This window comes from Gymnodraco acuticeps, unplaced genomic scaffold, assembly GCF_902827175.1.
Source record: "Gymnodraco acuticeps unplaced genomic scaffold, fGymAcu1.1, whole genome shotgun sequence".
In the NCBI taxonomy this organism is placed as follows: domain Eukaryota; kingdom Metazoa; phylum Chordata; class Actinopteri; order Perciformes; family Bathydraconidae; genus Gymnodraco; species Gymnodraco acuticeps.
In genome coordinates, this window is record NW_022990021.1 from 4,073,332 (window position 1) to 4,088,529 (window position 15,198).

The 15,198-nt window shown below is 42.0% G+C and overlaps 1 protein-coding gene across 12 annotated transcripts; it reads right to left on the minus strand.

The window, feature by feature from the left end:
* Window positions 1-4,389: 4,389 nt before the first annotated feature.
* LOC117544665 (zinc finger BED domain-containing protein 5-like) lies at window positions 4,390-14,318 on the minus strand. Of its 12 annotated transcripts, XR_004568716.1 has the most exons (5): window positions 13,785-14,318; window positions 13,498-13,634; window positions 12,880-13,048; window positions 5,116-5,246; window positions 4,390-5,030 (listed from the first exon to the last, which is right to left on the minus strand). XR_004568716.1 is itself a non-coding variant. In XM_034213925.1 (4 exons), the coding sequence occupies exon 4, from the start codon at window positions 8,995-8,997 to the stop codon at window positions 8,059-8,061; it is 939 nt and encodes a 312-aa protein (XP_034069816.1). In that variant the 5' UTR covers window positions 8,998-9,868; window positions 12,876-13,634; window positions 13,785-13,930; window positions 14,122-14,318; the 3' UTR covers window positions 7,051-8,058. The 12 variants fall into 12 exon arrangements, 9 of the variants coding, with proteins under 9 accessions (XP_034069816.1, XP_034069818.1, XP_034069821.1 ...); XR_004568717.1 differs by lacking the exon at window positions 12,880-13,048; XR_004568715.1 differs by having other exon boundaries at window positions 12,880-13,634.
* Window positions 14,319-15,198: the final 880 nt, after the last annotated feature.

Sequence of the window (15,198 nt, forward strand, 5' to 3'; positions counted from 1 at the left end):
AACTCTACCCTACAAGATTCAGGGGGAAATGGTATGTTGGTACTTGATCAGTTAATACAATATAATCAATCAATCAATGTTTATTTATATAGCCCAATATCACAAATGTTACATTTGTCTCAGTGGACTTTACAGTTTGTACAAAATATCAGTATGACAATACGACACCCTCTGTCCTTAGACCCTCACATCGTACAAGGAAAAACTTCCGGAGAAAACCCACAGTTTAAAGGGAAAAATGGGAGAAACCTCAGGGAGAGCAACAGAGGAGGATATCCCTCTCCCAGGACGGACAGACGTGCAATAGATGCCGTGTGTAAATTGAAAAGATAATACATTTGCAACATAGGTAGTCCAAATGTTTGGAAATGCATGTGTGTATAATAGGAAGATGAATCCACGAGGATATCCATCCAGGGCCTATGATCCAGGACCACAGCCACGACTCAAGATCCAGGGCTCGCGATCCAGGACAGAGGAGCGCAGAATCATCCATGACTCCGGATCCCGGCGTATATAGACACCAAAAAGAAAGACATTTGGGGAAGCTGGGTTAATCGGAACATGAGAGTACACAGGTATAGACAGAGAGAAGGAAGAAGTAAGATGTCCCCCGACAAACTAAGCCTATATCAGCAAAACTAGGGGCTGGATCTAATCAGCCCTAACTATAAGCTTTATCAAAAAGGAAGGTCTTAAGCGCACTCTTAAAAACGGATAGGGTGTCTGCCGCCCGAACACAAACTGGAAGCTGATTCCACAAATGTGGAGCTTGATAAGAAAAGGCTCTGGCTCCCATTGTACTTTTAGAGACTCTAGGAACAACCAACAACCCTGCATTCTTGGAACGCAATGCCCTAGTAGGACAGTAGGGTATAATGAGTTCTTTAAGGTAAGATGGCGCCTGCCCATTAAGGGCTTTGTAGGCGAGAAGAAGAATTTTAAATTCTATCCTGTGTTCTATAGGGAGCCAGTGTAAGGCAGCCAGAACAGGAGTAATGTGGTCCCTTTTCCTAACTCTGGTTAGTACACGAGCCGCAGCATTTTGAATCAGCTGAAGCGACTTGACTGACTTCTTGGTACACCCTGATAATAAAGAGTTACAATAATCCAGCCTTGAAGTAACAAATGCATGGACTAGTTTCTCTGCATCGTTTTGAGGCAAGATATGCCTGATTTTTGCAATGTTACGTAGATGGAAGTAGGCGGTCCTTGAAATTGATTTTATGTGGGCGTTAAAGGATAAATCCTGATCAAATATAACACCAAGATTCCTTACAGTCTCACTGGAGGCCAAATTAATGCCATCCATAGTTAGTATATCCTTAGATAATTTGTTTCGTAGATTCTTCGGGCCAAGTACAATAACTTCAGTTTTGGTCGTGTTTAACATCAAAAAGTTTAAGGTCATCCACGTTTTTAAGTCCTTAAGGCAGTCTTGAATTTTATTTAGATGATTAATTTCATCAGGCTTGATTGATAAATATAGTTGAGTATCATCCGCATAACAATGAAAGTTTACAGAATGATTCCTTATAATATTGCCTAACGGAAGCATATATAATGTGAACAAAATAGGTCCGAGCACTGAGCCCTGTGGCACTCCATGGCTAACTTTGGTTTGCGTGGAAGATTCATCATTGACACGTACAAACTGAGAGCGTTCAGATAGATAGGACCTAAACCAGTCTAAAGCAGTTCCCTGTATGCCAACTAAGTGCTCTAGTCTTTGCAATAAGATATCATGGTCGATAGTATCAAATGCAGCACTGAGATCGAGCAAAACAAGAATAGAGACACGTCCCTTGTCAGAGGCTATTAGAATGTCATTTGTGACTTTAACCAGAGCTGTCTCTGTGCTATGATGTGTATGATGTGTTCTAAAGCCAGCCAGCCATAATATGTTCATCACTGCACAAACCTGCTTGGTTCTTGGACTCTCATGTTGTTTAAATATGTATATATTTATCTAAACAGTGGTGTTATATAACAAAGGACATATGTACAAACTACTTTATACTTTAATCTCACTACATTTTGTCTGCAAATGTTGTACTTTTTACTCCAATACATGTATTTTACACACTTAGTTCCTTTGCAGATTTAGGTTATTAAATACAAAATATAAATTGACACACATTATATTATAACATTATAGGTTAAGCTACCCAGTAGTATACATTAATTCAAATTAACCCCACATTTACTATTTACAATTTAAGTTAAACAGTGATGTGACACATTAATGCACCAATAATCTTTATAAAATAGGTTTAAAATGTCTAGTGCTTTAAAGGTCATCTTGCATAACGCATACTTTTACTTGTGGTAGGCTACTCAAGGTATTTTTTAAATGCAAATACTTTTACTTCAGTACAATTTGGAATACAGGAAGTAAATAATCTGAGTACTTATTTCACCTCTGTGTATATATATATTCTATTGATAGATATTTTGAAAGCAACTATTTGCTTCTTTTTTTATAGTGTGGGATTCCTGATTTTGCTCAGGTAAAGGCTCTGCGCTCATGCATTTGCTCCTTTTATGACTGCCTTGACAATTTTATGATACAAATAAAAACACACATTAAACATTCATTCATTTAATTTTCAATGACTAACAAAATAAAAAGGGTAATTTTATTTATTTTTTTTTTTTTTTTCTTTACAAATTGCCATTTTAATCATCTCTAACAAAACGTTTTAACCTTGACTCTGCTGACTGTTATTCTGAGCTACTTAGTGGGTGGAGTGTTGGTACACAATGTTAAATCCTCTTTGGCTTTCTATCCAACATGTTACATCACTCCTTTTTGACAAACAAGCAAGACAACAGACTGTTGACATTAATAATAATACATTTGATTTATATAGCACACTTTAAAGACAACGTTATCTCAAGGTGCTTCACAAAGCTATAAGGAAAAATAAGTAAAAATAAGTAAAAATATCACTCTTAGAAGGGATGTGTCAAAAATGACACAATATGTGTTGAATTTCAACACACCTACAGAGTGTGCTCAGGGACAACACGTGTTGTGTTGATTTTTGTGTAAATCATTTTACACACAAAATGTGTTACATGCCCCTAACACACAATGTGCACATTTTACACATTGTGTGTCATAAATATATAACCAAGATGAACGCACTCATTTCCTATTTCTGCACATTTTGTGTTCTATTTCTTTAACCAGAATTAACATTTGATTGTGTTATATCTGCACATTGTGTGTCAATGACGATTACTGGAAGTACCAGGTGGTGGATATGGTTTTTATTCAAAAATCAAATGCAAGAATACATTAATTGGACATTTATTTACAAGGATTTCATTAGCACAATAGCTCATTAAGAAAATAATTTTTAACATTTAAAAACATTAATATTTTTCGAATTCATCAAATGTTGACAGAACAGATAATTCATAAAATCACACCTAAAAAAACCTTGGTTAAAACAAACTTAATCTGCATGAACATAATCGTCAAATGTTTAATATCACTGTCACTACAAGCAGATATGTTATATATTAATATTAAATATACAGTACTTAAGAGTTTTTATTATGAAAATGCCAAAACATTTGAAGTCTTTGACATTGCGATGTGTTTCCATCCAGCTGTTATCATACAAATATTTAATTTGCACAATATTTCATTAAGAAAGTCATTTAAACATGAGAATGTTGTAATTCCTCTAATGTTCTCTCGAGAATAAACAGATCAGTTTATAAAAGCCCACCTAAAAAATCTTATACCTCGGATTCAGATAAAGCTTGTCAGTGCTAAAATCCGAAAGTAGATCAAGAGGTGTAACATCAGCAACATCGCCTAATGTTATAATTTCAGTCTTCAGTTTCTCGCATAACGTATGCAAAGAAATGATCATCAAAGTATTGAACTTGCAGTATTCTAATGAGAGAGTGAAATGCCTCACAGTGGGGTATAAGTTGATATTAATAATACATTTTATTTCTATAGCGCTTTTCTTGAACCCATAGACGCTTTACATTTGGGAGGGAGGTTAGACAAACAAAACAAAAACAAAAAGAAACAAAAAAACAAAACAAAACAGAAAAGCAGTCAGGAGGAAGTTGGTTGAGAGGGGGGGGGGGGCTTATGGATACAGAGTTGAAGAGGTGGGTTTTGAGGCGGGACTGGAACAGGGTGAGGGACTCAGACTCACGGAGGTCTTGGGGGAGGGAGTTCCAGAGCTTCGGGGCTGCCACAGAGAAGGCTCTACCCCCGAAGCTCCAGAGTTTGGCCTTGGGGATGGAAAGCAAACCGGCTGAGGTGGATCTGAGGGACCGGGGTGGTTGATAGAGGATGAGGAGGTCAGTGAGGTAGGGGGGGGGGCCAGATGGTGGAGGGCTTTGAAAGTGAGGACCAGGAGTTTGTAGTGGATGCGGTGTGAAACGGGGAGCCAGTGGAGTTCTTTGAGGACCGGGGTGATGTGATGCCATGATTTGGTGTGGGTGAGGAGTCTGGCGGCTGCGTTCTGGACACGCTGGAGTCTATTGAGGGATGTAGCGCTGATGCCCGTAGAGGAGTGAGTTGAATAATTTCCCCAAATAAGTGCTCCCCTTGATGCTGTGTTTTAAGGGGCAGCACAGATCCAGTCCTGTATGTCCGGCCCTTTATCGTCAGCGAATGTGTGACATAAATGATGCTATTCATCGTGACATTTCCATCTAGGGCTGATTTCAGTCCTTCCAGTATAATATCAGCTTTTTTCAGAGAACCAATATTCACAGGGCAGGCATTGTCGACGTTGCACTTATTACTGAACGGGTCACCAAGCTGGAAATGATACATCTGTTGAACCTGATGTTTCTGAGCTAGAGGTTTTGCAATATTTTCCTGAGGACAGGGTTGTGTCTTGCGTCTCTGATGTGTACAATATCATCACAGGACACACCCAGAGACGGAGGGTCCCCGTGAGGCTCCATGTTGAGATTGACCCGCACCTAGAAGGAGTCGACGCCTTTAAAAGAAGGTGAGGAGAGCTGGGAGCACAGCTCGGAGTATCCTGATGACAGGGACCAAACGGAGATGGATTAGTCTCACAGAACATAAGACTGAGGTTTCAAGAATACAGAAGAATACGGACTCACCCTCTGTGTTGATCGGGTGTTTGAGAGACGAAGGGTCGGCCCACCACTGCAGAGAGAAGTGTGCGACCTCAGTGGTGCACTGACCCAGCGAGACACTGCTCCAGCCCCCCCCCAAACAAAACCCGCTCCAGCTGGACGACAAGAGAGAAAACATGTTATGTTTCAGCCTTACTTTCTTATGTTTAGGTGATTTTATTTCATGTCGTTTACATTTTGTGATCAATAAACTTAAAAAACATCTCTCCGCTGTTGTCAGTGAGTATTTTACAAAGACTGAAACAGCGCCCCTCTTAATTAATCTGTGGTGAAACACAGTATTGCACGCTACACTCACTACACCCGGCTATGACTACACCCACAGTGCGCTGTGTCAGGGACATGTCAAGGAAAGCCCGCCGTCCAGAGCCCGAGAGAGATAAGAGTTACGACACTCTTTGATGTCGCCGCCAGCCGGTCACGTGGTTTATGTATGCCGGGATAGTTTCAAACGCACTTCCGTGTCAATGCTTCTCTATGGCAAAAACAGCACAAACATGGTCAAAATAGTCATGGATTAAACCAACGCTGTTATTTTTTAAAGATTGCTTTCATATTTACATGATGTGGTTACACTTTGTATGGATTGGCGCTATTTACAAGTTTCGTTATTTAACGATATGTTGAGGGGAAAGTGTGGTAGCACAAGCAGGCTATGTTGATGTCACGTCCGTAGTATTTTTGCGCTGCGCTGTCATGTTCTTCTATGGGACAGACAGACAGCAGCGATTGCGTTATTGAATGGTAAATATATATAAAAAAAACACACACACCCAAGTACTTTTTCAGCTGTAATTGCATACTTTTTATTGACAGTTTTGCATTTGGAGCGGCAGGGTGACAACGGAAAGCTTGGTAGCCTATTACTTAGATACGTTTTACATTTTTGGAGGGAAACGCTTGTGTTCATGATCATGTTAAGACTATGAATATCATTTTACCACAACAGTGGATGAACAATTGATATATGTGTTTGAACAAGAACAACAGGAATAACAAAGTAAAAGGGACGAACAAATGTGTGAACAAGTATTAAGAACAGTGTATGGAAAAAATGATGTGTGTTAGAACAAAACAAAGTAAAATGAATGAGAAGGAGAACAAAGAGGGTTAGGGTTAAACAGAAAAATATTAATTCAGCCAAAAAACACAATCTGATTAATCTAAAGTGTTAAACAATCTTCAACACAGACCAAATTAGTGCCCTTGGACAACAAAACATATGGTGGGGCAAATAAACGATAAATTAAATTGAGACAGAGTGGGAGACTGAAAATGATTACTATGATAAATATTCAAACTATTTACAAAACTATTTACAGAAGCTCCTGTTGAACCATGGTTCAACAGAGCAACAAAAACAGGTTTGTCAATGACGAGGCCACTTTACCAGCGGGAGGTGATCCAGCGACGAGACAATAAAAAAAAAAGAGAAACTGAAAAAAGCAATTCATATTAGGTTCTGTTGAGGCACTACAGGATATAAAACCTTCCAAGCCATGACCTCTGCCTGAAATCAGGACCACTCAGAGGAAAATGCAGCACATCAAACTGGAGTCAAGAGTGTGAATAACACATTTTGGCCAAAACAAATTGTTGCTTACCAATACAGTGGCTGAACAATGGACACCAAAAAGTGAAAAACAGAAGCATAATTGTGCAAACAACAATTGTGGGGGGGGGGGGGGGGGGGGGCATTTTACAAATATTTACAAACAATCAACTATTTATAAAAAAGCAATACTATTTACAAAAAAGGGTTAGGGTAAGCAACTATTTACAAAAAAGCAATACAGAACTCGAGGGCACCAGGAGCCTAACAATTTTGAAAAAAACAAAAAGGTTCCTTTGTGAAAGGGACATCCTCTTTATCTGTTTCCTGGGCCCTAAAAAGCAGAGCAAGAATAGGAACAGTGGTGAATAAGGGGAGAGAATACAGTTGGGAGCAGACTGAACAGAGGACATAGCAATATTCATGTTAAAATGTTTGCACAACAAATATTATGGCACTTTCGTTTATATTGCATTTTAAGAGATCAGTTGTCATACCATGGTTGGATGTGCAGCATTTGGATGCTCTAATCCAGTGGTTCTCAACCTTTTTACACCAAGTACCACCTGAGAAAATAGTTGGCTCTCCAAGTACCACCATATGACCAATGTTAAAATACAGTCTATGTACAGTTCATGCAGGACTCGGAGGCAAATGTATTCATAATAACATTATTTATTGTCAGCAATAGCTACTTGTACAAAGGGCAGTCTCTCTCCCCCTCACTCACTCACCACAAGTGAGAACATAAAGAACAAAATAATAACTTATTCTCACACAACAAATGACAACTGTACAGTACTTCAATCATACATACACACACACTCAATTAAATGCAATAGCTTTAATAGCATGGCCATAGTGACATATATTGCCAAAGCTCTAAGTTGCAACATCTATACACAAATACACACAAATAAACACATAAACAGTTATAAACAAACTGCTTAGAATTTGGTGTCAGCTCAGTTTGATTCTCTCAAACTGTGGCAGGCAGAGACAAACTGTCCTGCAACAATGCAGCTCTCGTTATATTCCCCGAGTAGTATTTTTAGTTTTTCATTTTGAAATATTTGAGGCCACACATACACATCTGCCACACACACACACACACACACACACACATCTGCCACACACATACACATCTGCCACACACACACACACACACACACACACACACACACACACACACACACACACACACACACACACACACACACACACACACACACACACACACACACACACACACACACAGTGAGAACAGAACCAAATGACAACTGTACAGTACTTCATTCATACACACACTCTCACTCTCTGCCACACGTTGGTGTCCATTGACAAGTCACCTAAATCTAATGAGAAGGTTGCGCCTGTCTCCGTGAACACAGTCCTTTGATGTCTGGGGCAATCGAGGTGAGCTTCGGTCTCAGGTCTGGCTCAGCATTCAGCCTGCTTCTGTATTTGGTTTTAATAACAGCAAGGGAAGAGAAGCCTTTCTCGCACAGATATGTGGTCGCAAAAGGAAGGAGAAAGCGCACAGCTTTGTCAGACAGGGCGGGGTATTCTCTGTGTTGCTTTATCCAAAAGTCCACTAAAGACTGCTTTCTGAAAGCGGGCTTTAGTGTTTCATCACAAGACAACTGTATTAAACTCTCCTGCTCAGCCACAGTTAAGTTACTTGGCAGTCCAGAGGCTTCCATGCTGAACGGGCTTCTCATCCAGCTGTTGTCTTCGGTCATCACTGGGAAATACTGGCGGAACTGTTGTCTGAGCGAGACAAGGTGTGCAACCATGTTGTCCCTCACTCCTTCATCAAGGGTCAGCTCGTTCTCAGACAGAAAACTCTCTAAAGCAGGGAAAGCTGAAACATCAACTGCCTTGACTTTGATTTCGAATAACTCCAACTTTTTCAGCATTGTGTTGATTTTGTCCTGCACATCAAACACATTGATGGAGAGTCCCTGTAGTCCCAAATTCAGGTCGTTTAAACGGGAGAAAATGTCTGACAAGTATGCCAACTGGCTGAGCCACACTGTATCATCAAACATATCTGATGAGGGGAAGTTTTTGTCCTGTAAGAAGACTTGGACTTCTCTGTGCAATTCAAAAAGCCTTGAAAGCACTTTCCCTCTTGATAGCCATCTTACTTCTGTATGGAGCAGAAGTTGGACATGCTCGCTGCCCATCTCATCACAGAGCACTTGGAATAGGCGAGACTGCATCGGTCGGGCCTTTATGAAGTTCACACTCTTCACAGCAGAGTCCAGCACAGACTTCAAGCCATCGGGCATCTTCTTCACCGCCAGCGCCTCCCGGTGGATGCTGCAGTGTGTCCCATTGCATCTCCGGTGCGACCTCTTTGATCCGAGCTGCTACTCCGCTGTGGCGGCCAGTCATAGCCCTCGCGCCGTCTGTGCAGACTCCAACACACTTTTTCCATTCATGTCCATTCTCTTGCACAAACGCGTCTAGGAGCTGGAATATGTGCTCAGCTGTTGTTCTGGTCTCCAGTGGTTGACAGAACAGAAAGTCTTCCTGAGCTGCACCATCATGTTCATATCTGACATAAACCATCAAATTGGCCAAATCTGCAACATCAGTAGTCTCGTCCAGCTGGATGGATTAATAGCTACTACTTTTAATGCGCTCAATCAATGTATTTTTAACATCGTCTGCCATCTCTACTATTCTCCGTGACACAGTGTCATTTGAAAGTGACACCAAATGTAACTGTTTGGCAGCCTTCTCGCCACACATGATTTCTGTCATTTCTTTTGCGAGTGGGAGACAAAGTTTTTCGCCAATTGTGTGTGGCTTACCGGCTTTTGCAATGCAGAGGCTGGCATGATACGAGGCTTCCTGGGCATTGGCTATGGGTGTACAGCTGGATTGGATCGTTGACTTGCACTTATTCAGTAGATCACATTTTCTTGTAAAGAATTCCGCTGGCTTGTCTTGCAGGTGGGCGTGTTTAGTTGTAAACGGCTAAACGGATTGGATTGCCGCCCTGTCTGTCAGCCTTCCATCTCGTGCACGCACAAATGTATCTCGTGCCCTCATTGGGCGTGCCGTCATTGGGCGTGCATTGCAGCAGTACTTCAATGACTCGCCAGCAACAGGCGGCCACTTTCACCATGGCAGAGTTAAGTTCAACATCGTCTACTGGTGGCAAAAGAAATAATGCAACGGAGCAAATTAGGAACAAAAACAAAGTGGAAACTAGGAGAATTCAAACCAGAGTCAATATCGGAGTTGCTTTTCAACGATGGCGACTACTGATGGAACACACCTATGGGGGTTATTCCCTATCTTTATTAAAGAGCGTGGTATTTAAATTTGAGAGCATACTTTATGTATTTCTTTCCCTCAAACCCTGTCCTCGCACTCAAATAGTGCCTGCTTGCACTTAGATTTGCTCTGCTTCTGCTCAAACTGTACGCTTGCACTCAGATATATTGCTGCTTACAGATTTGTTCTGCTCTCAGATTTATTCTGTGCACTCGAAACTTTTGTGCAACAATCCTGTCAAAATCCCTCAACCAATAGGAGGCCAGGTGTCCTTGCGGGTGCGTTCGCTTGACTTATTACAGCGTCCCGTAAGGGCGGTTACTCTTTGGTTTGTCTTTGGTGCGATGACAGGGTTTGAGTGAAGGAAATCAATAAAGTATGCTCTCAAAAAAAATACCACGCTCTTGAATAAAGATAGGGAATAACCCCCATACACACCGAGTTGAAATCTGACGCCGTGGTCGCTCTTTTTCTCTTGGACAGGTAATTATCTGTTTTGTATGGTTTACAATTCCCCTGAACTATATAGCCAACCTAAGTCATGTGCGCGTTCATGTGTGTTGGAGGAGGTGCTCTGTAAGGAAGTCTGAAGGAAGGGGCGGATTCTTTTCGGCTGTGTACTTTCAAATTTTAGTGCACTCGAGCCGGTTTCTGAAACTTACCTACCCCACCTTTAAGAGAGAGAGTGAGAGAGAGAGGGGTGTGGCTTGTGCATGTGGGTTTGTGGATGGTAGAGCGACAGTGAGAGAACGTGTTTATGTTTCTGGAAGTGAAACGAGGAAGCAGAAAAACAGAGGTCTGTGATGAATTTTGTGAAACAGAAGAACAGCTAAATAAATGCAACGGCCTCCCAAGAAGAGCTCGCCTCTCTCCAGTCATTTAAGCTAAAGTGGGTTATTGAACATGAAGCTTGTTGCTTCTGCCCTCCTCGACTACGGCAGGCTTTCCCACACATAGACTATACTTGGGCGGGCCGCCCAGGTATATTTAACTCCAAAATAAAAAATAAAATCTTACCGGGGGGGCATGCCCCTGGACCCCCCTAGAGGATTTGAGGTCGACCCCCACTAAAAATCACATGGATAGGTTCCTAAATACATTAATAAATACATTAATTTTTTTAAATAGTAACCCATTTCCATATGTTCATGTGTGGGTAGTAGATTTAAACTATAGGGCTATCATTATGGACCCTGCCTGTACCTGTACCTGTTTGCTCTGCCATCGCGTGAAGGGTCTGCTAACAAGCGACCAACAGAAAGGTTAATGTTGTTGCACGTCACCTCAACCCCCCCCCCCTTGCCACCACCCCGCCCAAGTATATTTCATATCTGTGGGAAACACTGTACGGTCTGGGAGCCGACAGGAAAGTTCAACACACAGATGGCCAGTCCGCCCCTTTGTAGCATATTATTTCGATGAGAGATGAGCAGATCGCCACTGGGCTTTCAACTAAAGACACAGCCACGCAAAAACTGCGGCATTTGTACAGATCCTTATGGGTACTGCAATGAGTGAAGTGCTTTCCTCTGTGGTGAACGGGGCTGCGTTGCGTGCATGGCTTCCTTCTGCAGGTAACGGGGAGACGTTACCTGCAGAAGGAATTAAAAAAAAAATATATATATATATTTTTAAAAATATTTTTTAATATTTCAGATTCCTCCGCGTACCACCTAGCGGGAGCTCGCGTACCACCAGTGGTTGAGAACCACTGCTCTAATCGATCTGAGAAGGGATTCCGGATATATGGCTTCCCTAAGGACGTAGAGCCAAGGAAGAGATGGATGGCAATGGTCAACAGACAAAACCTGTGTCTGACAGAGGACAACAACAGCAGAAAACTCTGTCATGTAAGTAATGTTCACAGAGGTGACATGTAGGGATGCACGATATTGGTTTTTTGAAACCGATACCGATAACTTCCTGCTTCTCAAGACCGATACCGATAACCGATAATAATATAATATATATATATATTAAATGTACCTGTAGTTTTTGCACACCTGGTGGTAACAAAAAGACTAGTAGTGAGCAAATGACATGAGCATTACTACTATGAACAAAACAAAGCCAAGACCAGTTTTGACTCTCGTCAAGCGCCATCATTTCTATGATGAAGTTGGAGATCGTTTTAGCCCTGGGGTCATCTCTGGCAAACTTCTTGCCTTTTTCAAAAGCCTCGTCGATAGGTAAAAGCCCCGGTGCCTTTGCAGCTGGCTTTGGATTCGCTGCTAGTTTAGCAGCGCAGGCGTCTTCGTACGCTTTTAACACACCATCGTAGTGATGGCGATGTTTCAGGTGACTAATCAGGTGACTAATCAGGTTGGAAGTATTATAGCTCGTTGCCTTTTTCCCTCCTCGTGGAACTTCTGCATTGCATTTGTTAATACAAATAGCAAGCGAACTATCTAACTCTGAAACTTTGAAATAGTCCCATACTACCGACGACATGTTTGTTTACTGTCCTGGCTTCACGGCCGCACACCATTTATGTCACAGCCAGGCATGAGTTAGGGAGCGCTGGATTTGTGAAAAACTCCCCTCTTCCTAAACCACTAATACCACAGTACTGGCAAAACGGGAGGAGCCGAGTCAAAAACAAGCGCCCCTCATCCCAATCCACCCACACCGCAGTATTTTTTTCTTTTTTTTACCCAAAAAATATATTGTATATTATCGGGGCTATTAATACTTTTATCGGGTTTATCGGGATGACGTCATAATTCCTAATATCGGACCGATAATTATCGGGCCGATAATTATCGTGCACCACTAGTGACATGACTTGTTAACATTTTAAAGGGCATCATATTTCCAAGTGTAGAGAATTATGACTCTTCAATGACATTTGAAGTGTGCAGTGGAAACTGATCAAACCTACCTACCTACAGGTACTTTGAAGACGACCAATATATTGGCAACAAATCAGGAGGAAATTTGAGGTTGAGGCCAGATGCTGTTCCACCAGTATTTACATCGGCCTAAGCCGAAAAGGAGGAAATCCACGTCAAGGAGTATGCCTCCAGCTGTTAATGTCAGGAATGATGACCACACCTATTATGGCACATCAAACATTGGTATGATATATGAAGCTAACAATGTTTCCCATGTTATATAATTCAAGGATAGACTACACTCCTAATGCAACCTTCAGATTATACAGCTTCAAAACTACCAGGGTTCAGGGATTCTCTGAAGACTCATATACCACATGTAGATAATCTACAGATTTCTTCATACTTTAACATTGCCAATAGACGAACTTAGATTAATGTCACTATAGGAGTGTAGTGTACCCTTAAATGACAATAGGTGCACATGTAAAGGCAGCATACACATATAACAGCAAGATTGCCTTGTTATTGTTACAGAGATTCAGGGAGATATTGAGGTGGAGTTCCAAGGGAATGAAAGGGACATAACAGACAGAGAGAGTGAGACAGATGTCAGCAGACTGCCAGGGGCCAGTATGTCAGGGGCCGACAATCAAGAGGCCACCTTACCAGAGATCAGTGTGCCAGGAGCCAGTCAGTCAGGGGTCAGCTATGAAGAGGCCAGTTTGCCAGGGTCAGGTGCTCCAGGGACCAGACTGCCAAGGGCCAGTTGTGACCGGGCTCACGTGGAGGATCTAATGAGGCAACTGAGAAGGGAGAGATTACTAAGAAAGAGAGCAGAGAGGGCTCTGGTAAACCAGAAAAGGATTAATTCGGCATTTAAAAAAACAAACACAATTTGATTAATCTCAAGTTTAAAAAAATCTTCAACACAGACCAAATTAGAGCCAGATTACCGTCCATCTGATGAGGTTTTCACCCTTGTTCAGAACGTGGAGCAGCTGTTCCGTGTGAGGACGAGCGATTCCCTCATGAGTCCTCAAATGCAGTGTCACAGCTGGAACAAGAAGCCATGTTGCTGGACAGCAACCTTCCCTCATGCCTGAAGAAAAAAAATCCTCTCAACATACATCAGGCTGAGGTTAAGGATTGCATCAAAGTGCATCAGGGCTGAGAGGAAGGATAAACATAAAGGGTATCTTGGCAGCAAGAGTCAGAGTAAGAAGGCAAAGAAGACCCAACAGACCTCTGCACCGAAAGTCATAACATCTAGGCCACTGCCAAACACCTTACTCGTTGCCATCGATGTACTTGGCATCTCCATTCCTGGTCCACCGTCAGCAGCCTCCAGCCTCCTCTTTTTTCAGCAGTCATCACCTGCAGCCGTTGCCAGCACCAGCCTCCTTCAGCAGCAGCACCCTCCAGCAGCAGCACCCTCCTCCAGCAGCAGCACCCTCCTCCAGCAGCAGCACCCTCCTTCAGCAGCAGCAGCCTCCTCCAGCAGCAGCACCAGGGTCGGCGTCATGGGGGGTCATTCGCGGGCCATGCCCCCCCAAATGAGTCACTGTGCCCCCCCAACGCAGGGTGGGCAAGCCTTGCCACTTTGCCGTTTTTTTTTAATTTTTAAATCATATAAGTGAAAACGTTTTGTGTGAAATACATCAGAAATAAAGAATACAAATATAAAACACAGCCTGAGGTGTGCTCACTGCTGCTCTCTGATTGGTGTGTTGCTTGACCAATGACCCCCGACCTTTGTTTTGTTATCATTACGTGGCTGTGTGTTTAGATGAAAGCCCAGTGGCGATCTGTTAATCTGTTACACTGATTATACAGTAAAGCCATCGAAAATAATACGATATACAGTACAGTAGAAGTAGCCTACTTCTGGGTCTCTGTGTTTCATTCAAGCTCGGCTCTGTGTGTGTGTGGCACGAGCGCATTTTGTGAGTTAGCTAGCTATGCTAACGGATATAAAGAGCTGTTTCTACACCAAGGTGGAGGAGAGTCCTCTCCTGTCAGACTGAGAGGATCTTATAACGTCAGCTCAGTGAGGTAAGGACTCTCTCAGTGTTTAGATAGTTAACTTTAGTGTAGGTTAACTTATCTCAGTGGGTCTCAAACGGTTTGGTCACCATTTATGTAAACAAGTATTTGCGAGGAATACCTTTATATGATCATTATAGTTATTAAAGAATAAGAGAATACATGAAAAACGGGTATAAAATACTATAGGACAGTAACACAAGAATACAGTTTAAAAGGGGAGTGATTAGTAAAATATCCATAAAGAAAAAGTACAGTTCTGTTTCATATGGATGCTGAGTGATGGAGGCTATCCATAGATCTCTTCATTTTGCTCTCAAAGTG